This window comes from Mesoplodon mirus (genome assembly GCF_964341445.2).
Source record: "Mesoplodon mirus genome assembly, chromosome: 14".
Lineage (NCBI taxonomy): Eukaryota > Metazoa > Chordata > Mammalia > Artiodactyla > Ziphiidae > Mesoplodon > Mesoplodon mirus.
The window spans coordinates 35631795-35658993 of NC_138990.1; the positions used below are offsets into that span (position 1 = coordinate 35631795).

At 40.5% G+C, this 27199-nt stretch overlaps 1 protein-coding gene across 2 annotated transcripts in view; it reads right to left on the reverse strand.

Annotated features, from left to right (window-relative positions):
• NBAS (NBAS subunit of NRZ tethering complex) overlaps positions 1–27199 on the reverse strand; it is a 340305-nt gene that overhangs the window by 123179 nt on the left and 189927 nt on the right. For both annotated transcript variants that reach the window (XM_082642209.1, XM_082642208.1), the window contains 5 exons: positions 17878–18045; positions 14641–14754; positions 14180–14303; positions 904–980; positions 384–521 (listed from right to left, as the gene is read on the reverse strand). In XM_082642209.1, coding sequence (XP_082498335.1) covers positions 384–521; positions 904–980; positions 14180–14303; positions 14641–14754; positions 17878–18045 — 621 coding nt within the window. The remainder of the gene's footprint in view (positions 1–383; positions 522–903; positions 981–14179; positions 14304–14640; positions 14755–17877; positions 18046–27199) is intronic.

Sequence of the window (27199 nt, forward strand, 5' to 3'; positions counted from 1 at the left end):
GTGCAGCACCGTTCAAAGAACTACATTGCCTACTGTCCTAAATTAGACAGAGCCATCTTCCTCTGGGGAAGTGAGTTAAAAAGCCAACTCTCCATTTCTCCTCTCCTTTAGCCTTTCTTAAGAACGCTGTTAAATAAAATAAATGACAGGAAAGTTAGGGGATGAATCAGCATTCACAATAAATATTAGAAACTCTACTTCTTATTAATTTCTGGAAAAGCAACTACGTATAACACAGAAAAGGCAAAGGCTGTCAGCCACTGGGAATACAAAGCACTCTGAATACAAAGTGCATCAGTCCCTCCAAAGAGGTAAACGTGTTTTAACTACTTTAGAAAAGCTTAACCCTGCTCATTAACAAAGAAGAAACCATGAGGACTCACCCTGTAAAGAGGATGGCACTTGTCCCTGAAACACGGAGCCAACCGGGTGTAGATCTGTAGGCTATAGTAATAGGCTGCCAGCTGGAGAGAGAGAGCAGAGTGGGATTGCTTTTCAAAGCACCTGTTAGCGTCTAACACCTAGAAGGGAGCACAAGAGAAACAGCTCAGCTGAAAGGAAATTAGCACAACCATCATAAACCATTACATTTCTAGTCCTTACTCCAGAATTTTGGTTCAAAGCTTCTATCATATCAACTCAAGCTCAAGCTCATCTTAATATGACTACGTTAAAATTCAGAAGACATTATAAGGCAGATCCTATGCACATGAAAGTAGATTTTAAAATCAACATTTCAGCTAACATTGTAGAATTTACTTTCCGGATACTGACCTTCCATCTTGCAAGAACAACCAGAAGGAAGTGAAACATATAATAAACAATTTACTGGTGAAAACCCCCAGTAAAGACTTTTAGTTTATTCCTTTTTAAGCCCTTCTTTCTTGGTCAGGGTGAACTCACCTGTGGTAAGGCAAGGAGATAAGCAAGAGCCAGGGTCATGTCATTTGGTAAAGCATCGCCTGCCAGTTGCAAGAGAACTAAATGTAGAAAAAATATATATATATTGCGTTATATTATTAGAGGATCCACGTGACATTCATAGTTACTAAGTGTCATGACTTTAGTCCTTTATGATGTCAACAGCAATTCGTTTCAGAGAAGTCTTTAAGATCCTTTATGAAAGTCTATTCAGCCCCATAGAAATAACAGACTACATGAAACTATGTTAAATGACAGCCTTGCCTTAACTCAAGTTATGCTGTTTGTTACTTACACAAGAGAAAACCCAATTAGTGCAGCTACAAAGTCTAAGTGCAAATAGATCAGTGAGGATGGTTTCTGCCAGCTAATCTTTTGGTTTTCAAGACCCAGACCAAGCTATAAAATTCTGGATATCAAGGACAGCTACTGTAGAAAATGACCACCTGAGCATTAACGATGAGAGTAACAACGCAGCTTTTTGTGAGTGCAGACTTAGGATAAATCTTCTGATTACCACAATTACGATAAATGGTTTTGTTCTTTCTCTTCACCACACTCCACAGAAAGAAATCCATCTCTTGCTTTGATTATAGAACACCTTAAAATATCCCAACCATCTACAACTTTTCCACAAAAATTTTTATATAAGCAACGACCTATCAATGTCACGGCTTTAATAAAGGAGAGAACACTGCCATTAACATCTGTGTTTATATCCATTTTTTTTTCTGCAGTACACGGGCCTCTCACTGTTGTGACCTCTCCAGTCGCGGAGCACAGGCTCCGGACACGCAGGCTCAGCGGCCATGGCTCACGGGCCCAGCCGCTCCGCGGCATGTGGGATCTTCCCGGACCGGGGCTCAAACCCGCGTCCCCTACATCGGCAGGTGGACTCTCAACCACTGCGCCACCAGGGAAGCCCTATCCATTTTATCTTAATAAGGAGGTATTCCATTTAGGCTCTCAAGTGACAAATACCAGGTAGTCACTGTAATCACAATGTAAATCTTTTATTTTTAAAGAACCTAACCTTCACTAATGAAGGTAAACAGTATCTAAATAATTCAAAGTAAATAAATAAATAAATAAATAAAACTTTGTAAATACACCATACAATTTTTTCCCAGAAGATTTACCTCCCTAATTGTGTCTTACTTGAACTAAAATTTAAAGCCATCCATATAATCTGAGCTTGGCTGACCACTGGAGCAGTGGGTGGGTGTGCGGTGAGAAGCCAGCTGCAAGCGGCTGGAGCATCAAAGGCTGACCTAAAACTCAGCATGTCCTGCGCATGATCTGTGGGGGAAGAAACTGAGCTTTCTCCACTGTGCCTCTGCAAAGAGTTCTCTAAATACTCACTTCCTCTGTGTTCTCCAAATCTCATAAACCAAGTTGGACCACCAGTCAGCCTCAGGCCTCCCAAGGAACTGTACTGCTCTAGAGATGTTTTCTGATCAAAAGCTACTCATTTCAAGGCCCATTTCCAAATCCAGCCCTTCACTCAGTATCCATGAGAACTTTCTCTGAACCCGATACTGCTCTAAAATAAGAAACAGAGTTCCTGCCCTTTCAGAGTAAACACACTAAGACCAGAAAAAGTCTTCAAGTAAATAATTTAAAAATACAACGCAAAGGGCCCAAATCAAATTTTATACAAACAAGTATGAGAGCAAAGAAGAGTTATAAAATTGCCGAATGTGTTCTAGAACAATATCAAAACTGAAGGATGAAGGAGTTAAGTTATACATTTTGGACAACAGAAGATGAAGGAAGAAAAAGCATGTAAGCTTAGTCTGCTGAAAATCCTGTATTTCTGAGAAAGATTTACTTAGAGTCTAGAAATTGCACACCATACAAACACACATAGAAACACACACACAACCCCAGGGCTGCCATTTTGGCTTATGTCTGCCTTATGTACTTTACCATTTAATACCTGCCCAGCTGTCCGTGGGACCTTTAATTTGGAGAAAAAACAAAATCCAATAGTTTCACATACTAATAATTCTTCTGTATTAATTTTCTTTCCTTTTTGCTTTTTTTATAAGATGACCTACAACTGCAACCTTATTTAGTTTTTTTCCACCCCCGTTTTTATTTTCTTCAGATACTTCCCTTCCTTATGCACAAAAGAGGCCAGTTTTCAAACAAGTATATCTAAACCCACTCATCAAAAACCAGCCCTGTCTCTTCAGAGCTCAGGAGCCCTTATTTCAAGTGAGTGGCTGATGCTCCAGCTAGTAGAGGACCACCCCTCTCCCTCTCAAGAGTTGTGGTTAGGGCCAGTCTGAAGCCTGCCTGGGAAAATCAGTCCCATGACTGACTATCTTCCCACCAGATGTTGTTTTTTTTTTTTTCTTTTTAAATCCTGTCATCAACTCAATCTTTCACTCCATTTAATGTGCATTTGGTTATTTCCAAAAACCAAAGCACCCTCAAGGGATGAAAAAATATGGTACCACTGAAGATATTCCTAAGCATATGCTACAGGCCCTGAAGGAAATTCCAAAAGGAAAACAACCCAACAAAAAACAAAAACAACAAAAAAGAGCCATGACAGCATGGTTGGAACAAATGCATAGTTCCCAGAAGATACCTTTGAGAGAGAGAATCTCCATCTGAATATGTAAGTTCCAGTAGGTTTATTTTTTAAATAGTTATATTATTTCACAGATACAACTCACAAGATGGTCACTAGCATTTCTTGAACATATATCACTGAATATAAAGCTTTCAGCAGGCAAAAGAGAAAAGTAATAGTTAATTTCCATGAGCTAAAAGTAATGACAAAAATCACCCTCAGAGGAGTCCAAAGAATCATCACTGTTAATTTTCACCAAGCAGTGAAAATAATCAGTTTGTAATGCAAATATTTGCTCCAAGTGAATAATATCCACATGGGTTTTTTTGTTTGTTTGTTTTGGTTTTTTTTGCTGTACACGGACCTCTCGCTGTTGTGGCCTCTCCCGTTGCGGACGGAGCACAGGCTCCAGACGCGCAGACTCAGCGGCCATGGCTCACGGGCCCAGCCGCTCCGTGGCATGTGGGATCTTCCCGGACCTGGGCACGAACCCACGTCCCCTGCATCGGCAAGCGGACTCTCAACCACTGCGCCACCAGGGAAGCCCTCCACATGGGTTTTATTTCATATATACAAATGCGTTCATCATTTCAAACTTTTCTGCATTTTATAATGCTTTGACGCTGGGGGGGTCTTGATGATCCTGGTGAGACTGCCCTCCCAGGGCTAGCTAGTCAATTGGCAGGTAGAGCAGATGGTTTCCTGTTGAGCACGCCTTTGATCTACAAACCAAACAGTTCAGAGCCAATTCTCTGAACCACCCCCTCTCTCTCTGGCTTTTACACTACAGAGGCAATACTACCTCGCCCTGATCACCTCAGGGCCAGGTGCCGGTCAGCCAGAGACCATCCCATAGCCCAGAGTCCACCAGGTTATTCAAACTCTCCATCGTAAGCCTGCTCAAGTGTGCCTACCACACCTCTCCTGTTCCTTCCCACGAAAACCCATACTCTGCCCTCATACCTTCTGCCTTCAGGTGACCTGAGTACCTCCCCATGTGGCCCAGGTGGCTTGCTGTGTCTTCCGTTTCTAGGGATTGGTGAGTATAAACTTCTTCCTTCATGACAATCATTTTCATGTCTGGGTGTCTGCCCACACCTGAATAAAACCAGACTCTGGTTTTCAGAAGAACAACTAAAACATCTATAAATGTACAATGAATCCCTGGCCTACAAAATCAGGCAGAATGATACAGCAGGAGGGAAACCATCTTCAGAACCAGAAAGTTATGGGATCAAAGCTAAGACCCACCACTGACTTACTGCACAAGTTTTTCCAATTAATTGTCCTGTACCCAGTATCTTTCATATTTCTAAAAACGGTACACTATTCTCCCAGTGAGACAAACATAAAACCCCAGAGTCATCTTGGACTTTACTCTCTTCTCTACTCCCAACATTCAGGTAGTCATCAAATCCTGTTGAATTATTTCTAAAGAACTCTTTCACACATACTTTCTATTTTCACTGCCACAAACTCTAGTTTAGATTGTCAGTGTTCAAAACCTGGACTCTTTCAATAACCCCCAACTCTACCTGATGCTTTCAGTCTTTCTCCTTCCGATCCATCCTTAAAATAGTAGTTTCATACTAATTTTATAGGAATGTTCATTAAGTACTGTGTAATCATGTCTCTCTCTAGCTGAAAACACACACACACACACACTCCTACCTTCAATGGTTTCCCATTCCCTAAAGAAGGAAAGCTAGATTTCTTATTTAGCACTCAAAGCCTTCATAAATATGGGCCAGCCGTAACTTATGGTTTTAACTGATATTATCTCTACCCTATACCCCAGCCAAATTAATCTGACATTCAAATGACCTATAATGCAAACTCTCTATAAAGAAAGTGCTCATGCCATTCCTCTATATAACAATAATAATAATTATCACAAAATGAAAATACCTATTTAAAAAAAAAATCTGCTTTGATGAGCCAGATATGAGATAGATGCTTTGTATAAATTGGCTCTAAGTGCCAAAAAAAGCTCTGCAAAGAATATAGTATTAACATGTTTTTACATAGGCTTGGAAAGCTATGTAAATCACCTAAACTCAGAAAGGCAGTTAATCTGTAAAGACAGTGTTATGAACCAAATGTTTGTGATTCCCCCAAATTTATATGTTGAAGCCCCAGCCCTCAGCATGAGGGTATTTGGAGATGGGGCCTTTGGGAAGTAATTGGGGTTAGATGAGGTCACGAGGAGTGGGATCCTCATGATGGGGTTAGTGCCCTTATAAGAGGAGACATCAGAGTTTACTTGTAAACACTCTACTCTCTCTCCCCCCTCCCTCCCTCCCCCCCCCCACTGTCCTGATGTAAAGACACAGTGAGAAGACAGCCATGTGCTAGCCAGGAAGAGATCACTAGCAGAACCCAAAAATGTTGGCACCCTGATTTCCAGTCTCCAAACTGTGAGACTAAATTTCTGTTGTTTAATTGCTACTTGGTCTATGGTATTTTGTTATGGCAGCCCAAGCTGACTAATACAGACAGGAACCAAGAGATACCAAATAAGATATCTCTTCTTGTCAATATGTATCAGGCTGTTGACAATATTATGCTATTGCAAGCAATGAACATATGCCATATTTTTCATGTGTGTGAATTCATAGGATAAATTCCTAGAAGCAGAATTATTAGGTTAAACAATACCCGCAGCTGTAATTTTCATAGCTGTTGCCAAATTGCCACGTGTTTTTCAAATTCTCACTTTAAGCCAAGTCCTCATTGCAGCAACTCGACCAGGACTGCTATTTAGCTGGCACAACTCACCCACGTGAATGTCCATTTGGCCCATTTCTCAAGAGGCTTCTTGACATCTATTTTAACCACACAAGATGAAGATCCCTTAAGGTTGGGGTAAGTCCAAAATCCACTCCACAGGGTAAGCCTTCACTCATATGAATTGACTCCTCAGGATTAATCCTAAGAGAAAGGCACTTGGCCTATTTCCCCTCTCTGGGGAACTATGACTCAGACTTTTGCCCTACTGTCATAGGATGAACTCCAGCGAAATCCAGAATAATAAATTCTATTTAAATTCTTCTGTGATTGGGTTCTGTTACTGGTACAGTCCTTGTGCAGATGAAGACTATAAACTCTGGATAAAGCACAAAAGGCAAGTATCAGAAGGCACTGGAGAGGCACTGAAAGCAGACAGAAACTGGAGGGTAGATGCCATGTGGAAAAATGAAATGGCACTGGTGATTTCCCATCTTTACAGCTTCTATCCTGAAGGCAAGCTCCTGTCTGTTCCTTGCCAGGCAGGTAAAATTCAGATAGAGTACTTGAAGTCTTAAAGAACCAGAGCCCAGAAAAACCACAGAAGCTGACAAGTAAGAGAGGTCTGATAGTTTCTTATAAAACTAAACAAATCCATAATCTTTGGCCCAGCAATTCTACCCCTAGATAGTTATCCCAGAGAAGTAAAAATACAGGTCCACAAAAACACTGTACAAGAGTTCACAGCAGCTTTTTTCACAATAACCATCAACTGGAAAAAGCCTTCATGTCCCTTAACAGAAGAATGGGTAAACTGTGGTATATTCACACAATGGAATACTTCTCAGTCGTTAAAAAAACAGAAAAAGAGGGCTTCCTTGGTGGCGCAGTGGTTAAGAATCCACCTGCCAATGCAGCGGACATGGGTTCGAGCCCTGGTCTGGGAAGATCCCACATGCCACGGAGCAACTAAGCCCGTGTGCCACAACTACTGAGCCTGCGCTCTGGAGCCCACGAGCCACAACTACTGAGCCCATGAGCCACAACTACTGAAGCCCACACACCTAGAGCCCATGCTCCACAACAAGAGAAGCCACCGCAATGAGAAGCCCGCGCACCGCAACGAAGAGTAGCCCCCGCTCGCCGCAATTAGAGAAAGCTCTCGCATAACAACAAAGACCCAACACAGCCAAAAATAAATAAATTAAATAAATAAATTTAAAAAAACCAACTTTGTAAAAACAAAAACAAAAAAAGAGAAGAAAGAAAAAGAAAAACCTACTGATAGATGCAGATAAATCTCAAGTTTTACACAGAAGAATACATCCTGTATGATTCCACTGAATGAATTCTAGAACAGTCAAAACTAATCTACAGCAGGGGAAAATCCAAACATTTGTCACCTGACTGGGAGTGTGGGGTGGGTGTTTTCAGGAAAGAGGCATCAACTTTCTGGAGGGATAGAAATGTTCCGTATCTTGAGAGGAGTCAGGGTTACACAGGTGCTGCACTTGTCAAAACTCACCAACTTTACGTCTACACTTAAGATTTTTGTATTTCATTGCTTGTAGATGTTATCTCCCAAAAAGTAAGAAATACTGACTCTAGTTAAAGATATGCACAGTGCAGTGTCAAGGGGTGAAGTGTAATGATGCCGACAACTTTGAAACGTGTCAGCAAAGAAGCTGGATTTGGTGGATGGACTAGAGCAAGTATAGTAAGATGTTTGCTGTAGAATCTAGGTGGAGAAGTATATGGGAGTTCACTGTAGAATTTTCTCAACTTTTCTGTGCATTTGAAAATTTCCTTAATAAAATATTTGGGGAAGAAAAGAGAAAAAAATCCTCTCTGAAAACACTGCCAAATGCTCAAGATCCCCATCAGTTATTTTTTTTCCCAAATGGGGTTTCCTGAAAGATCCTTGTAGACAAGTATACACATGCCTCATCTCCAGCACTAAGGCAGCTGAGTTTCTGGCCACACAAAGCCCATGACCTCCCCACTGCTCCAAGACTAGAAAGACCACAATCACTGGCATCAGGTATACCACAGTCCCCTACGTCCCCAGGCTGAAAGGGAAGGGAACATATCTCTTCCCTAATCCTTAACACAACTGTTGAAGTCGTCTTGTGACATCTTTTTCCTCCATAGCCAGATCACAGCTCATCAATCCCTACAACCCAGGACCCCTCCTGACTAATAACTGAATTGTTGAAGGAAACTGATGGTGGAGGGACCAGTGGGGAGGGGAGTGGGGAGAGACACGATAACTGCCCACACTTCACACCACCCAAACTTTCCCAGCAGCCCTCACTGAGGCTCAATTATTCTTACAAATGGGAAATCAAGCCCCCACATACAGGAAGCTTCTCAGAGTTTGAATCTGTGAGCCATCTGATGTGACGCAGGACAAAATTATCAATGAGGATCTGAAGTAGACCAGATCCCACGGGGTTTCACTGGGATCCACCAGATGGCAGGCTGGCCATAGACTGGGTCACAGTGATTTTACATTACCATTTAAGGTTTTTTTTCCCCCCCAAAAAGGCCTGCCCTACATTTAGCAGTGTGTATGAATTTAATTTGCAGTGCTTATTCTCTAACCTTGAATACAATGCATTTTCTTTTTTTTTTTTTTTTTTTTTTTTTTGGTACGCGGGCCTCTCACTGTTGTGGCCTCTCCCTCTGCGGAGCACAGGCTCTGGACGTGCAGGCTCAGCGGCCATGGCTCACGGGCCCAGCCGCTCCGCGGCATGTGGGATCTTCCCAGACAGGGGCACGAACCCATGTCCCCTGCATCGGCAGGCGGACTCTCAACCACTGCGCCACCAGGGAAGCCCTACAATGCATTTTCTAAACAAGTTATACAGCCAAAATCAGATGAAATCTACATCTAAGCCTCCAAGCACTAATTCTCTGCAAAGGAAGTGCCTCTGGAAAGCACTCTATGATAAATTTAATTCCAGAACTAAATTCACAGAGGAAGGCTGCCTATATTATTGATTTGGAAATCATTAGCCATTAAATCATTCATTTAGCTAAATAAATAATGATCAGTTTTCTTCAATTAGTCTTCATAAAAACCTTTTCATCAACTTTATTAAAAAATTCTGAAAAGTCAGCTCATGTTGGGAAGTTTAATTTGTACCATGACCTACTTCTGAACCAAAGTCAGGAGTCACATTTTTACGATTTTTAATTTGGGTCATTTAACCTACATCATTCATCAAATCTGCTTTCTGACAAATATTTGATATTATAAAATAGCCGGAGATATCTGTCTCAAATATATTAGCATTATCAAGAGAAATCAAACATGGTGATCATTTTGTAATATACAGGAGTATCAAATCACTATGCTGTATACCGGGAACTGACAGTGTTGTAGGTCAATTATGCTTCAAAAACAAGCAAACTCTTTGAAAAAGAGATCAGATTTGTGGTTACCAGAGGCAGGGGGTAGCGGGACAGAGAATTAGATGAAACTAGTTAAAAAGCAGTACAAACTTCCCCTTATAAATAAGTACTAGGAATGCAATGTACAACATGATTAATATAATCAACACTGCTGTGTATTACATAGGAAAGTTATAAAGAGGGCAAATCCTAAGAGTTCTCATCACAAGGAAAAAAATTTTTTTAATTTTTCCTTTATTTCCTATCTATATGAGATGATGAGTGTTCACTAAACTTATTTTGATAATCATTTCATGACGTATATAAGTCAGATCATTACACTGTACACCTTAAATTCATACAGTGCTATATATGTCAATTATATTTCAATAAAATTGGAAGGGAATAAAACGAGATACACCACACATGTCAGGTTCATTCAACTCAGAATGCCATTTAACAGGTGCAACAAAAGGCATGCAGGGAAGGGTATGGCCATAGTCTGTTGACTGACTTATTATAAATTTCAAGGGTTAGGAATAAATATCTAAATGTACTTTTTAAAAAAATGAAACATCTAGTATTCTAATGTATCAGACCTATAAGATCACATTTTATTTGTACCTACTTTATAATAAAGTCACCTGTTTATCTGCAAAAAAAAAAAGAGATATCAAATGTGATATTTATGAAAATGCTTCATAAATTCATAAACCCAAATGTAAATTAAAGGGATGATTTATATTAAAATCACCTCTGTATTTAAAAAGTTCCATTCTTAATATACACAGTAGGTACTCTGAAATGTTTTTTCTATTCAACTCAACAATATTAGAAAAAAATTTTTTTTTAATATTTTAATGGACTTGGGTTCTTTCCCATGATGGGATATTAAAATCTGTCAAAAAGGACAATTTGGGGCTTCCTTGGTGGCGCAGTGGTTGAGAGTCCGCCTGCCGATGCAGGGGACACGGGTTTGTGCCCCGGTCCAGGAAGATCCCACATGCCGCGGAGCGGCTGGGCCTGTGAGCCATGGCCGTTGGGCCTGCGTGTCTGAAGCCTGTGCTCCACAACGGGAGAGGCCACAACAGTGAGAGGCCCGCGTATCACAAAAAAAAAAAAAAAAAAGGACAATTTGAAGAAACACTGGGGCAGAAAGAAAATCCCTAAAATCCCACTAAAATCTCACAGACAGTACAGTACTAAGAATAGAACACGTCTCTGGGAACTTGGATTCAGATTCACCAAAAGCATAGTCTCAATTCCTGTCCCAATAACTGTCATGCATGTACTGTACCTACTCTCATCACTGTGAAGAGACACTGATTTTGCACCTATCATATAGAAAACCCTGGTAAAAGTGTCAGAAATAGATATAGCACTCAGGATACGACCCTTAAGCTGAAAAGACAAGACACAGACATAAAAGATACAGGTGGCTTTCTCCAGGCTGCCAAGAAGCAAGTGTGTCAGAGTTTGAAGAACAGACATATGACGGTTGGAAAGCATCTATTATCTTACGTGAAACATCCAAAGGGTCTTAACCACGGTTTCACAACGGAATCGCCTGAGGAACTGTAAAAGATATCTGATGTGTTTGGACCCCACTTCAGGGATTCTGAAATAAATGGTCTACATTGGACCCCAGGCTTCAGTATTTCTTAAAAATACCCTAAGTCGTTCGAATGTGCAACCAGGATGGAGAGCTATGGCAGCAGGCCTTGAAAACAAGGTGAAATCACAATTGGATGGACTAAAGTACGAGATGATCAATGGCAGAGAAGTCAGTGCAGGGCAGGACTAGCCGTCAGGAAAAGGTGCGCAGACGGGGCCCCATCATCCTCACTAAAGAGCAGCAATCCGGAGGTGGAACATACAGGCCGTTGTGCCCATTGTACAGATAAGGAAACTGAATAATAGTCTTCTGCTTGAAGCCCCCATAGCACTCAGTAGCAGGTTCATTTACAATGTTTACCTCAGCACCTGCGTTCCTCCCAGCCAACTGCTGCCTCATGTCTTCACTGGTTGCCCACACTGTCTCTCCTCTCCGGGTATTAGAGTAACACACAAATCCCTGAAAAATCATGATGTCTATCTTCTTTGCTTCTGTGCATCTTCTTCCCTCTACCGAAAATGTCCCCCTTCTCCCTCCCCTAACACATCTCCCTCTCAAATTCCCCCCTTTTTCATGTACTATACTCTTATTCATCCTTCAAAACTCAGGTCAAATACCACCCGCTCCGGGAAGCCTCTTCACACGCCCTCTTCACTCAGCCGTCACACGTCTGTCATCCCAATGCCTCTTGTGTTTGCCTGTCTTAGCGCTTACACATAAATTGGTCTCCTCACTCGACTGCAAGCCCACTGAAGATAAAAAGAGTGTCTTCTTCAACTTTGTATTCCAAGTACGAGGACAGTAACTCGCACACAGGTGGCTCAAGGACCACTGCTTCAATGAGTAACGTACACATGGTGAGAAAGGGAACTGGAGGGGATCCCCGATTCATCATTAAGTGTGTTACCCCCAATCCACACAGCTCCTCCGGAAAATCTCTATCTGCTTCATGTTTCGAGATCATTTTGACACCTCATCATTCAGTTACCAACTACAGCAGAGATGATCAAGTACTGTAAGAACCCTAGGAAAAAGGGAGGCAGACTAACCCAGAAATCTGTGCCCCACCAGGGCCTCATGCTCAACTACTCTCTACCTCTCTCCAAAAACAGGTCGGGAAAATAGCAGAAGCCTTAGTAAACTGAGAAATCAGTGTGAGAGGGCCTACTTAAGGATGCAGCCATCTTTCAAACCTTTAGCATGTGATTCCATTCTTTTGCCTTTTTCTAAGGCATACCTTCTGTACGAGAGGTATGCAAATTCACATATATATGTCATAAGCTAAATCCTAAATTAAGATATTACATGAGTCAATGTTTCCAAATTACAGTTATTATTTCAATCCTTTAACAGATGATACTTCCTTGTCTAACCCAGTAATTTCTTAGGGTCTTAGATTTTATCTGTGTAAGCTATCCCAATAATCAATAAATAATCAATAATTTAACCCACCAATAACTAGAGACATTTTTTTAAAAGAAAAGAAGTAATAAATAATAATTAAAAGGGGAAACAGCAATGCAACTATACTCTTCATATATGTTCAATATCATTTGTAAGATGTCATGAATTTAATAATAGCTTTTTGGAGAAAAAAAGAAACATAAATGTACTCATCAGCTGTGACTTGTACCCTGATTTCAGAAATGATAAGAGATAGAAAAACTATAGATGATCACATGCATCTCAGAACTGAAGAAAAATGGTATGCTCTGTAAAAACCTCCAGTATTCAAGGGCTCTGCACAGTGGACAGGGAAATGGTATGTGCTTCCTCTCTTCCCAACTGCATATAAATATTGATTGAAAGAATGATCTAAAAATAAGTTAGGGGCTTCCCTGGTGGCGCAGTGGTTGAGAGTCCACCTGCCGATGCAGGGGACACGGGTTCGTGTCCCGGTCTGGGAAGATCCCACATGCCGTGGAGCGGCTGGGCCCGTGAGCCATGGCCACTGAGCCTGCGCATCCGGAGCCTGTGCTCCGCAATGGGAGAGGCCACAACAGTGAGAGGCCCGCGTACCGCAAAATAAATAAATAAATAAATAAATAAATAAATAAATAAAATAATAAAAATAAGTTATAGCATCAGGTTTCTGGGAACATGGCAGTTCTATTCCCCACACACATTTCCCCAAGTTTTATTCCACACAGCAATGTGCTCCATTAAGAGACAGCATCGTCCAGGCTCACTGGCAGTTAGATGTAGCCAGTAATAGGTAAGTGGAAGTCCTGGACAGGACTGCCAAGAAAACTGTTTTTCCCACCCACCCCCTTTCCTCCTTACTGATGCCTGGAATACAGACAAGATAGCTGAAGCCCCAGTAGCCTTTAAATCCTGAGGTACCCACTAAGGATGGTAGAGCAGAGAGAGAGGGAAAATTGAAAAAAAACAAAAAAAGTCAAGACAATTACCCTGGAACCTTGAAAAGACGGAGGCTAAAGAGGAAGAAAGTATAAATGGCAAGTTGTCTTTGGTAAACTTGCATACATTTCATTCTTTTCAAAAAATTTCACATGGAAAGATATGTCACCATGCAGAAAAGTCTTAAGATGAAATATACATCTACATTCCATGAAATAAGCACTTAAATGTTCTTAATCAATCCATAAAATCAGGAAAAAAGGAAATATTTATTGAGCACTTTATATCATTCACTGTAAGAATCACTTTACATAATTAGCAACCTAAAGATAGGAATTATATCTTATATACCTTTTAAATCCTCAAGTAGTAAGTATCCAGAAAAGAGTAGATACTCCATAAATGATTTAAATCAATGAATAAATAGATGTATAAAGGATGATGTCAAGTTAAGCCATTCAAAATTACTGAAAATATTATTGTATTTCCCAACTCTCATTCACTTATACAGTCTCATCTATTATTCTCCTAATATAAGTTACACACTGTCAGGGAACTAGAACCTTCTTTCATACCTTCTGTTGTTGGAAATACTTCTTCTCCTTCAGTTTTAGTCTCTGCCAGTTTCCCAGTTCTCAGCAATACTTCTGCAAAGCTTTCTACCGGGACATGCTGATAGGTGTCATAGGTCACTTCAGACTAGACAAAACAAGCAGTTACACCATTTGGTAGGGTGTCTTTTTCTCTATAAAGATATTCTTAGAAAACATAATGATAGGAATTTTATCTTCTGGTAACTTGAATTATAGCTTCTCACTTACTGAAGCACATCATTTTATGTAAAATTATAAATAGATTTTAGTCTCATAACATGTTGTAATGTACATGAAACAAATCACATAAAACCAATGAACAACATGAGTAAGAACAAAGCAAAAGAGGTACATTTTCAGGAAAACTGTAAGTTTTGTTCATTGTAAAATGCCCACAACACCATGACAGTTAAATCCGTGTTCTTAGGCACACTGTACCTTACCTCTACAACAAAGGGATTGGAGATGACAGATTCATAAAAAGGATGACAGCCTTGTTTTTCTAGGCCTTCATTGGCTCTGCTTCCAATTCGATAAGCACCACCAAATTCTTGTCCCTAAACAGAACAAAGTGAAGAACACTGGATAAAAAGAGAGAGACCTGGGGGCTTCCCTGGTGGCACAGTGGTTGAGAATCCGCCTGCCAATGCAGGGGACACGGGCTCGTGCCCCGGTCTGGGAAGATACCACATGCCGCAGAGCGGCTAGGTCCGTGAGCCATGGCCGCTGAGCCTGTGCGTCCGGAGCCTGTGCGTCCGGAGCCTGTACTCCGCAACGGGAGAGGCCACAACAGTGAGAGGCCCACGTACCGCAAAAAAAAAAAAAAGAAAGAGACCTGGGAGGGGAGGTGGAGGAGGAAAGGAAGGAAGACAGAACAAATGGCTTTCAGGAGAAACTCATCAATGTGCATTGTGTGATCCAAAGAGAGAGTGTCAGAGTGACACCGATACCCAGCGGAGAATGTGAGAATAATCACCACATTCTAAGTGCAGCACTTCAACCTTACCCTGAAGGGCCTTTTGATTTTCCTGGTCACTTTGATATCACTGAATCAGAAACACTGAGGCAATCGGTGTTACACACATGGCCAGCATTCTATACAACAGTCAGAATAACCTTTCCAAAACATCATTCTGTGCATACTGTTCCCTTGCTCCAAAATCCTTTAGTAGCTCTGAATAATGCAGTCAACAGTATTCAATCTCAACTGCATAGAATAACATTCAAATTTATTAAATGTTAATTAGCTTTAAAGACTAACTCTCCACACCAACTAAACCATCTGCTTTATGCATCCTACCGGCCACTATGCCTTTCTTCCATTATGAGGGCAATGGTCCATGCTGACTGCCCACCTCTCCTTCCAGGCCCACCTCAGACTGCACCTGCTGAACCCGCACCAGATGGAGACAAGGTACGACCGGGCTCCCTACATCACTGCCACCTCCTCCACAACTACAACCCACACAGATGCCTTCATAAGACTGGTCATCAGTATTCCTCATTAGCAGTATTATAGTATCCCTACCAGGGTTAACTGTCCTTATGTTTTGCTCTCCTCAAATAGATTGTAAAGAGCCCGTTATTGGAAAAGCCAAGTAGAAGATATTCACCCATTCCTCCAAAGTTTATTGAGCACTTACTTTAGGCCAAGCATAGCCTCAGGAAACAATCAAGCTCCTGCTGCAAATGACGTTAAAAGTTACAACTGACACTTAATAGAAACTATATATTAGGCACAGTATTAAACACTTATCTTAGGCACAGTATTAAACACTTATCTAAGACATAAACCCTCAAAACACCCCAACAGATGAGACAGAAAAGTAACCCTAACCATAATCCAGTGTGATACATGAAATGATGAGAGGCGCACAGACTTAACCCAAAGTCAAGCCCACTGCATGTCAGTAAGTGGTTTCTTCTGGGCGATCAACCTTAGCTCTCTTTCCTGCATATCCCACATTCAGGCCATCATCAGGTCCACAAAATACATCCCTAAACCAAACACTTCCCACTTCCTTCATGGCTACCCTAATCCAAACCACCACCATCTCTCACCTGGAGTCCTGGAAGAGAGATCCATCTTTTTGCTTCACTCTTGACTCACTACTGACGGCTCTCTACACAGAAGTTAAATAAACTTATGAAAAGTAGAGTTGGATCACACAACTGCATTGTCTGCATTTTCCAACAGCTCTCCGTGTTGCTGAGAATAAAACGTGTGGTCCTTATCACAGTCTATGGAAGGCTTTACATGGTGGGCCTCTCCACCGCCTCTCTGATCTCAGCTCCTACCATTCTTCCCACTCATCACTCTGCTCCCGCTTACTTTGGCCTCCTTTCTGTCCTGCGAAGATGTCAAGCACATTCCTTCAAAATGTACTTGCCCTACTTGGCGCAAGCAGCTTTCTGCTCAGAGTGATGCCTCTTCTGAGAAACTAACTTCCCTAATCAGAACTTCGCTCCCCCGGGCGTCACTCACTAGCCCCTTACCTTGCTTAGCGTTACCTTCATAGCACTCATTACCACCTGCCATTTCATTATTATACAAATACTGTTATCTGTTGGTTTCTTTGTCTCCTCCACTGGGATACAGGTTACACAAGAGAAGGGAATTAGACTGAAGGATTTCCCCACTCTTTTCCCAGTGATGAGCACATTATCTGACACATGGAAAATGCCTGTAAGTATTTGCAGAATGAATTAATAAATAAGATATTCAAATGTTCAGGGTACATTTATAAAAAGGCACATGTTTCTTTTTCCTCTTAGTTTCCCAGTGTGAGATTAAAGGATGGATGGCAGTGTGAGAATGCAGAGAAGACAGCAGGGACACAGTGGGTTAAGATGTCACAGAAAGCAAACTCAATTGTTCTACTGCTTGTCTTGACCTCTACTTGCAGAATACGTGAAAGAATCGGTTAAACCATTCTCCTTACCTAAAGGCCCTACTAAAGACTGAATGGTTGTGCCCCCCGCCCCAAATTCATATGTTGAAATCCTAACCCCAGTGTAATAGTATTAAGAGGTGGGGCCTTTGGTAGGTGATTCGGTCATGATGGCAGAACCCTTGGGAATGAGATTACTGCCCTTATAAAAGAGAGTCCAGAGAAGTCCCTCACCCCTTTTGCCGTGTGAGGACACAGCAAATAGATGGCGGTCTATGAACCAGGAAGCAGGCCTGCCTCAAACACTAAATCTGCCAGCACCTTGATCTTGGACTCCCCAGTTTCCAGAACTGTGAGAAATAACTGTCTGCTGCTTAAACCACCCAGTCTACGATATTTTTGTTACAGCAGCTCGAGAGAACTAAGCCCCCAGGCTGGCTCCTAGCACTTCTCTTCCACTACTGGCCTATAGAAACATAGCAAAAGAGAGAGAGCCTTGATAAACATCATTTTCCTTTTCATCCCAGTAAACTTCAATTCTGACATATAAACCGAACCGTACTTAAATCCATATTGGTGTCTTTTGCAAGTATTGTATGGTAGTATATTACATTCCATAAAATCAATTACTCCTTCCCTATCTGATGCGAGGCCTAGATTTCTTAAGAGATTGTTTTAATAATCCAAAGAAGATGAAGCTGTAACAACAGTGAAACCAACTGAAGAGCATGCTGATGAACTGATACAAACCACACCAACTGAATCAAAAAAGCAAGATGCATTGCTTACTTGCAGGGGTCGAAGGTAAGTCAATGACTTCTTCCACCACTGCCCATCGCTGACGGCCTGCAGCACAGCCCTGGTGGTGGTCGTGGTGTTGGAAAGGACTTTCATGGTGGTCGCAGTGGTCCAGTGGAACAGGTCGGCTGAGTTGCTGCCTGGGACACTTACTTCATCCTATGTTAATAAAAAGAAAATGGCACAAGGGCAAAAACGTGGGAAGTCACAAGAACAGAGCAGAGAGTGATAATGTGACTACTTAAACGTATCAGACATGAAGACAAATAGATCTAAAAATCCATCTTTGCCAGTAACAAAAACATGTGGAACAAAGCACTATTAGCATATTGCACCTCCTCGAATCATTTACAAAAGAAAATTCGGTACAGGAAAATACACCTTAGTGCATTAGTCAAAGAAATATTTATAAGGCAAATAATGGGCTCACCACTTTTTTACCAGTGTAATATCCTCCAATGCGATACTCATGTTTGTTCCTTTGACAAGACATTTTAAAATATTTATGATTTAGATTAATTAAGAAATATTCATTTGAACAATGCTACTGTGACCCAGACAAACGTAGAAGATTCAGATGATCCACCTTTAAATGTTGAAAGGCATGTTGTCTATCATGTAAACAAGTGGATGATTATTAGTATTTAAAAGGTTTATAATGTGGAACCTCCTGCCAATCTTGAAGCAATCAGCTAAAATTCGAACTCTCCATTTACTAACCCAAGAGATTCCATGTGGAGAAAAATGCCAATACATTAACATTTGTTTAAACAGAAATGACAGCAACTACATCTGCTTTTCATCAAAGAAAGATAAATTTGTTCTACAAGAGCCAAGTTTTTGGTTTAGTATCTGTCTATTTCTACTTCTTTTTTCTTTTCTTTTTTTTTTTTTTTTTTTTTTTTTTTTTTTGCAGTATGCGGGCCTCTCACTGCTGTGGCCTCTCGCCTTGCGGAGCACAGGCTCCGGACGCGCAGGCTCAGCGGCCATGGCTCACGGGCCCAGCCGCTCTGCGGCACGTGGGATCTTCCCGGACCGGGGCACGAACCCGTGTCCCCTGCATTGGCAGGCGGACTCTCAACCACTGCGCCACCAGGGAAGCTCTCTACTTATTTTTTCTATCATATCCCAGTTAAAGGAAAGAAAAATTAAGGTCTAGTCTTACAATTTAAATAGCTTTCTTGTCAATAATAGAATAGCTTAATTTGGCTATTTAGGTCTATATCACATCATTCATTAATGTTATTTAAGTAATAAAAAATGATAAATCATGCAATCACTCAATTAATACCAAGTCATCATCACACAACAAACACTTAGGACAAATTCACCATTTTAGACCAACCTGACAGTTGCCATATCTGGCTGGTAGAATAATGGCCCCCCCAAATATGTCTATATCCTAATCCCTGGAACCTGCAAGTATATTACATTACATGGCAAAGGGCCTTTGCAGATATGATTAAGAACACAGGCCTTGAGGTGAAGAGACAATCTTGAATTATCTGAGTGGAACTAACCTAATCACGTGAGCCCTTAAGGCAGAGAACCTTTCCTAGCTAGGGTCACAGAGATGCCACGGGGGAAGAGGCAGGAGAGATGTGAAGCATGAGGGGATTCAACCCGTCATTGCTGGCGTTGAAGATGGAGCGAGGGGGCCATAAGCTAAAGAATGCGAGAAGCATCTAGAAGCTGAGAAGAAACTTCAGGTAACAGCCAGCAAGGCAATGAGGACCTCAGCCTTACACACACAAGGAATTAAATTCTGTCAACAACATGAATGAGCATGGAAACAAATTCTCCTCTAGAGCCTCCAGAAAACAACACAGCCCTGCCGGCACCTTGATTTTGGCTGAGACTCTAAGCAGAAACCCACCCAAGCCTGCCAGGTTTCTGTCCTATGGGAATTATAGGAAATCAATTTGCATTGTTTTAAAGCTGCTAAATTATAGTAATATATTATAGCAGTAAAAGAAAATGACTACATCATGTTAGGATACTTAATAATTTCTAGAAAAGCATTGGAATTTTATTCTTACTGCTAGTGTATTTAAGCTGTATTAACCAATACCTACAATTTACCTACTTTGCTGTTGGTTAAGTTTTCTCAAAAGATTTTCTAATTTTTTAACATGAAAGAGAATCTGTGTCCCAGCACTAGAAGAAATGATAATTCTGTGATGCAACAGAGGTGTCAGCTAATGCTACAGTGGCAACTATACTGCAATATTAATATATCAGACCAATATATGACACACCTTCAACTCACACAATAATGTATGTCGAGTGTATCTCAATTAAAAATATTTTTTAAACCTCTGTTTCCTATGGGCTTTCTGGACTTCGGGAAAGGTATAAACCATCAACTCAATGCATTATAAATTATAATTTAATTATGAAAACAACATAGAGAAAAGAATGATATGCTAAAAAAGAAAAAATCATGGTAAACTGATTGTATATAAGGGCAACCGTGCTAAAAATAACTGCTTGGAGTTCAGGTGCAAATAAGAAACAGCACTTCTCCTGGAATTCAGATTTTGTGGCAGATACTGAAGCTTGTTTCACCTGACTCTGTTCCGGACGCCTTACAGACTGTGTTGCTAGAAGTTGAAAAGCTGAAGGCTACGTTTCCCAGACTCCTTATGGCTGACCCTCCACACATGACCTAGCTTTCCTCAAACAGGTGCACCCACTGCATAAAATTTGCGAGGTGAAACTAGAGACCATACTTTTGGTATTACTGTGCTTTTCTACTGGCAAGCAGCATACCTAACTTTTCTCCTTTTTTTTTTTTTTTCTTTTCTGGTCATCCTAGTTGCTTTTTTGCAGTAGTGGCTATAGAAGTACCAGCAGTACCCAGACCCTAGTTTCACGGTGGCAAAGGACAGTATGGACTACCATTTTGCTGGCTTGTATCTCTGCAGAGTCAGTGTAGCACTGGAGCCAGCTGATAAGGAGTGGCTTTCCGATTTCCCAACTTTTTATGGCAGATATTGGCTCCCGCAGCTGGCAAGCTCCTCAAGATTTTTCCAGTAGTTACTCTTAAAAACACACCAAAGCCTGATCCTCCAGTCCTTTGAAAGATTTTGTAAGACTCCAATTCTCATTAAAAAAAAAAAAAAGTCCTCTTCTGTTTATAACAGTTAGAATGTTTTCTGTTACCTACAACTGAATCGTGATTAATTAAAAAAAAATTTAAAAATACAGGCAGGAATCAGAAAGATAAGCAGCATCACCTTTATTCTGGGGTGGAGAACATGGCTTAAATCTCCAGTCATAACGAGGTTAAAATCCTCCTGCGAGTCTACATCCTGGAGTAACTTTTCCAAGGAGGAGCTGAGTCTACAGAGCAGACACATCTAAGCAAAATAATCATAGCAGCCAGGAGTAGAAAATTGGGCCAAACAAACTTCCAGAACTGCCCTGAACCTGTGCTGTCCAACCCAGCAGCTGGCAGCTACACAGGGCAACTGCACACTGGAAATGCAGCTACTCCAAACTGAGATGTGCTGTTAATGTACAACACACTGGACTGTAAAGACTTAGTGCCTAAATAAACAAGTAAATAAAAGAGCCCTCATGTGTTTAACTTGAAGGAACCAAAACTAGAGCAGAATGCACCCTTTCTATTGATAGGCAAAACCGAGAGGGAACCCAGGGAGGCTATGCCTTACATTCTCAGTTCTTTCTCTCCAAGTCAGCAATTAGGAAGGTTAAGGACCCTCTCCTCTGCGTGCGTGGGGGGTTGGGGGATGGGGTTTGGGAGACCAAATGAAAGACTGAAGCTTATTATCAACACTACCGAAAAGACAGGGTAGAAAGACCGACATAGGAAAAAACATAATTCTCCCTACAAGGGCAACCTTAACGACAGCTGCCACACCTTGAAAGCTTGCTATGTGCCAGGGCTTTACGAAATGCCTTATGTGTATGCTGGGCATAAAAACTGCAAGGGCACTCAAAAAACAAAAAGAGTTGTTTTAATGGCAGCATTACTATAAGTCTTTCCTTCTTTACTATTTGAGAAGATGGCGAGAGGTTCATTTCTTCTCCACTTTAGTAGCACAGACAGCTGGCTCATCACGTCTGACTTAACAGAAGAAAAGCGAGCTGATTCCAGCTCCTGCACTCCGGAGGCCCCTCTTTTCTAACACGGTCACACCCCCAGCCAAGGAGCTTCCGCTGTTACACGGCGGTGTAGGTGGTGCCTCCAACTCCCGTCCTGCGTCGTGGCGGCAGAGCCTCTTTCCGCTGGACAGCTCGTCAGTGTGCATGTCACCCTCCAGGTTCATCTGGGCTACTGAAAGCTTTGGATTCCTGTACGTTCTGCTTCATTCTGCTTCTAAGCTTCTGCCCCCAGTAAAGCTCTGCACTGACTAGAACTACTACTGTATATGTATGTCCCTCTCTGAATAACACTGCCCAAAATAGTTATCTGCCAGAAACAAGTCTCGGAAGGAATCTGCGGTAACTAGACATTCTCTCTCTCCCCTTCCCTCTCTATACATGCATATATATACACAGAGAGACACAAATATAAACATGTGTGCATATATGTTAATATATGTAAAATATAGTAAGCACCTCAATTAATATTTTTTTAACTACTTAGAAAGCTACACCTGGGAGAAAAACAAACTGATCAGAATTCATTCACCTACTCGGCAAATACTCACCGAGTGACTCCGATTTGATGTTATACTATATCATACTAGGCAATAAGGTGACAAAAACAAGAAAGGCGGAGTCCCTGCCCTCAAGGAGCTCAGAAACTAGAAAGAGAGGCAGAGATATAGACAAACCGCTGAAGGATAATATCAGCTTCTATAACAGAGGTACACATAAAGTACTATGGGAGCATAAAGAGAGGTCATATGTCCTCTGCCTAGAGGCACAATCACAGAAAGCTGCACAGAGAAAGCAATATTTCAGCAGGAAAGAATTTAAGGCTTCCAAAGAAGAAATGGTGATGATTTCAGGTAGACTTATGTAAACAAAAGGCATGAAACAGCAGGGCAAACGGAAGGAAATTTAAGTTGATTCAATGAAGGTGTAGAAAAGGGCACACAAAGACGAAGGGCATACGAGGATGAAAGGCAGGCGGAGGCCAGACCAGCGAGAGACCTACTGACCACACCGAAGTACCTCCATCATCACCTGGACAGATGGGACACCGCTGAAAGGCTTTAAACAAAGGGAATAACGCAATTAGATTTGTGTTTTAGAAATACTATTCCAGGAACAGGAATCCAGTTAGGAGACTGATGCGTTAGTCCAAGAATTAAGGCAGTGATGCTGGAAATAGATGAAGTTTCCATAAGGTATATTTGCATCTGAATGCATATATTAAGTTTAAATGTTTTTATTTCGATTTCTTCTAAAGGTGAAAAGAGCCTGAGGTAAGTCAGATAAGCAGAGAAATTCAAGGATTCTGAATCCAACCATCTAAAAAAGAAAGCAGATGGTCGTCAAGCTGGGTCTTAGTGAAAGGCTGCAAGAAAAAAAAAAAAAAAAAAAAAAAACATGGGGGAAGAAAACGATCTGTTAAACAGGGTTAGATGCAATAAAGGTAAAAATGAGCAATGCAAGTTGTCGAGGAACATAGGACCAGGTTCACAAAAAGTAATAAGGGAGATCTAGACACATTATTTACCGAGAGTACCGTCTAAGACTCTTGTTTATAACATATAAGAATCATAATGGCTACCGTTTATCAAATGTTAACCATGCACCAGGTACTGTGCAAGGTGCTTCAATGGTCATTCCTAAACTTACAACAGCACTGCTGAGTGGGTACTGGAATACCATCTGAGACGAAAGTAAACTGCAGACCAATCAAGTTGAATATGCCACCCATAGACAACTGGCCGGTGGTGTCTCCTCTCTTCTCAACCAGGTCTGGCTCTCCAGACGTGTGGTCCACTTGCTCTCTGCAGGGGTTTCACCCACTGGCAATATGTTACACACAAGCAAGCATATTTATTTAAGTTAATTTATTCTTCTGCATTATAAAACTACCACAGTCTGATAAAGGTGGTTTGAAAAATTTAAAAGAATAGGGAAAAAAGACATAATATTTATTCACAACCCCACGATGCACAGACAATACTGCGAGCATGTCTTCTCCCTTCCTGTCCTTAATCCAGGCATAGGGATCTTTCTTTAAAAATCTTTTCACTGAAGTATAAGATATATTTTAAAATGTGTACATTTAAGAGTACAGCTTGATAAGTTTTAACACACCCATGTAACCAGCACCGAGGCTAAGAAACAGCACATCAGCAGTAACCCAGATACACCCCCTCTTGTGCTCACTTCCAGTCACCAAGATAAACACTTCCCTGACTTCCAGCAGCATAATTTAAATCTGCCTATTTTTATACTTTATATGAATGGAATCATGTACTCTTTTGTGTCTGATTTCTTTCATGCAACATAAATACATTCATACTCTTGTGAGCAGTTGAAGATTGTCCAACTCATTGTTAGTGTAACACTATTACATTGCTAATGTAATACTACTGCTTTGTGTGAATAAATCAGAACTTATTTATCCCTCCTTCTATTGATGAGCGGTTGGGTGCTCTCTAATTTGGACCTAACGGCAATACTGCTGCCCTGAACACGCTAGTAATTATCTTTTGGTGAAAGTTTGCATTTCTGGGTACATACCTAGCAGTGGAACTGCTATAGAGAGTGCAAATGGGCATTTTTGCCGTCAGTAAAATCCTGTTAAGACAGTGTACTCTGCACTCACAACATTATATGCATACTTTTAATGCACATATCATAATATACTGACATTATGATTTTTCTGTCTGTCTTCTCACCTAGACAGTAGTTTTTCAAGGGCAGAGACCATGTTTATTCATTACTAAATGCTCAGGGTATGTGAAAATTCCTAATCTATTGTTTGTATCTGTAGATATGAATAAGAAGTCTGATTTTACTGTACTATTTAAATGTTTGAAGAAACATTTTCTAAACCCTAATATGTTATGACTACAGTAGTTAAATGTTATTCAAATAAGATTTCATGTCACATTTTCAATTCTGGTTCATCTTTAGAATCTTCTTAACTGAGAGGGCGTACTGAATGATTTGAATGTTGTCAACTAATCCAAGTATAGAACTAAAAATATAAACATGGTAAGAAATATGGCGCTTAAGCAGGATACAGCTTTGTTCAGAGGAAAATCAAATCAATTAAAAATATCAAAAAAATACAGGCTATAAAACAATTATTCCATTTCATAAAATAAACCTAAAATTTACTCTGTTCATATGGATTGGCTAACTCGATAGAAAGTTTTAAACATGGAAACTAAAAAGTTTGTTTCAGAAGATAAGTGAAATTCCAATGTACAGAAATGTACACGATAAAAGGATTTTCTGTGAGAGATTCCTCCCTTATAAGAATTACAAAAGAGAAAGTAAAATAAAAGGCTCATTTAGACTGCAGAAGAAGCATTTAATTTGGGGGCAGTCTACCAAGATTATAGTGTAACCAGAGGCATTAATGAGGAAAACAGTTTTCTTTCAACTCCATGTAATAGGGAAAGCAAAAAGAGGTTAGGCAAAATTTACTCCTGAAATGATTACTACTGGCAGTTTTTATATTCATAGTTGCACACTGTTAATTAATTTAGAGTGTATAACAGCAGAAATAGATTAATCCCCCAAACCAAGTCAACAACTCCCGGCATAAAATTTAACATGAAATCTCATTAATGCCAAGTGTTACACAGCCCAAAGGTTAACTTCCTAAGCACTAATAATATTTTTCAAGTCCTACGATAGACAACATAACCAAACAGGTTCACAAGAACAAGGACAGTTCCATACATCAAGCGTGGCTTACAGAAACAATTCTTGTTGATCAATTACTACAGTAATCTATTTAGGAGCTGCTCTCTCTGGTATCTGGTAATTTGAGGGTTAATTTCTGAGAATCCTGTTTGCCAACTGAGAACTGAGCTGGTGGTACCCATAACCTAGGTAAGGATCACAAACAGAGCTCAAACTGAGCTCAGCCACTACCCTCTCTCCTCCAACATATCTGTAAATAATCCAAAGTACTTCCCTGCACCTAACACTTACTTATAGCAAATTTCATCCTGAATTCGAAATATTAAGAATGCAACCCTTATTACTGGTGATACTACTTCTGGAACTATTTATGAGAAGAAGCAGTAGAAAAATACCCCGTGTTGTAAATCACTCTAAAGTAAAGTCTGACTCTGCTTCAGTTCATCTGCTAATTAACAGGCCAGGCTACAATTTAGACGTTCTCATCTTTGGGAGTCATAGCCCCCTATACAGTTCTAATGAAAGCTATAACTGCTTTCCCCAGAAAACTGAATGCACATGCATGTGTACATACATGAACACACAAAGTCACAAACAGACACATACTAACACAACAAATTTGACACACTATTTCAGGGGCTTTAGGGACTGAACCCTTTTTGGATCTTCTAGAATCCTTGGATCCAGATTAAGAGCACTGTAGTTAGGAAAAATAGAGGTATATGGAGTATATTTTTATTTCCTTTTTCCATGCCCAATTTTTTAATCAGCACTTACACAAAGTTATGGAGGACAGACCACAAGAAACAGGAAACTGTCTCTCTCAGGAGCCCATTTCTCCCATTTTATCCCAGGGCAATACTAGCATGAATATGCAAAGATGTGTACATGAAATGCTCAGCGCAGTTCAGTCCAAAATAGAGGAAAACTGGGCACAATCCAAAAGTTGAAAAGCAAAGGGAAAGATAAATAAATCATGGTACATACATATCCAGTGACCACTGTTACACCATGACATAAATGGTCTATATGCAATAAGGGCAGATGTCCATGACACATATCATTATATGAAAAAAAGCAAGCTTCAAAATAATATATGCAGTACAAATCCATTTTAGTTTAAAGAATAAAATAATAGTCCTCCAGGAGACAGAGGAGAGCTATACAGAAAATCTGTCTATGCTCAGAAAAAGCCTGGAAAGATACATATAAACTTTAAACTTTAAACTTTACCTCTGAGCAGTGGGATACACAGAATGGGGAGAGAGAAAGAACTGAGAGAAGAAACAGAACTTACATATCAATGTATTATTGATTATTTTTATATTTTAAAAAAATCAGAAAGACCAAAGTTACCACAAATATTCATGTACATCTTATCAAAAATTAACAAATGTCAGTATTTTTTTCATAAGTGTTTCACGTATCTTTTTTTTTTACTTTCAAGAAATAAAGTATGCCAGATTATATTGATTATCTGAACTCCTATATTATCCGAATT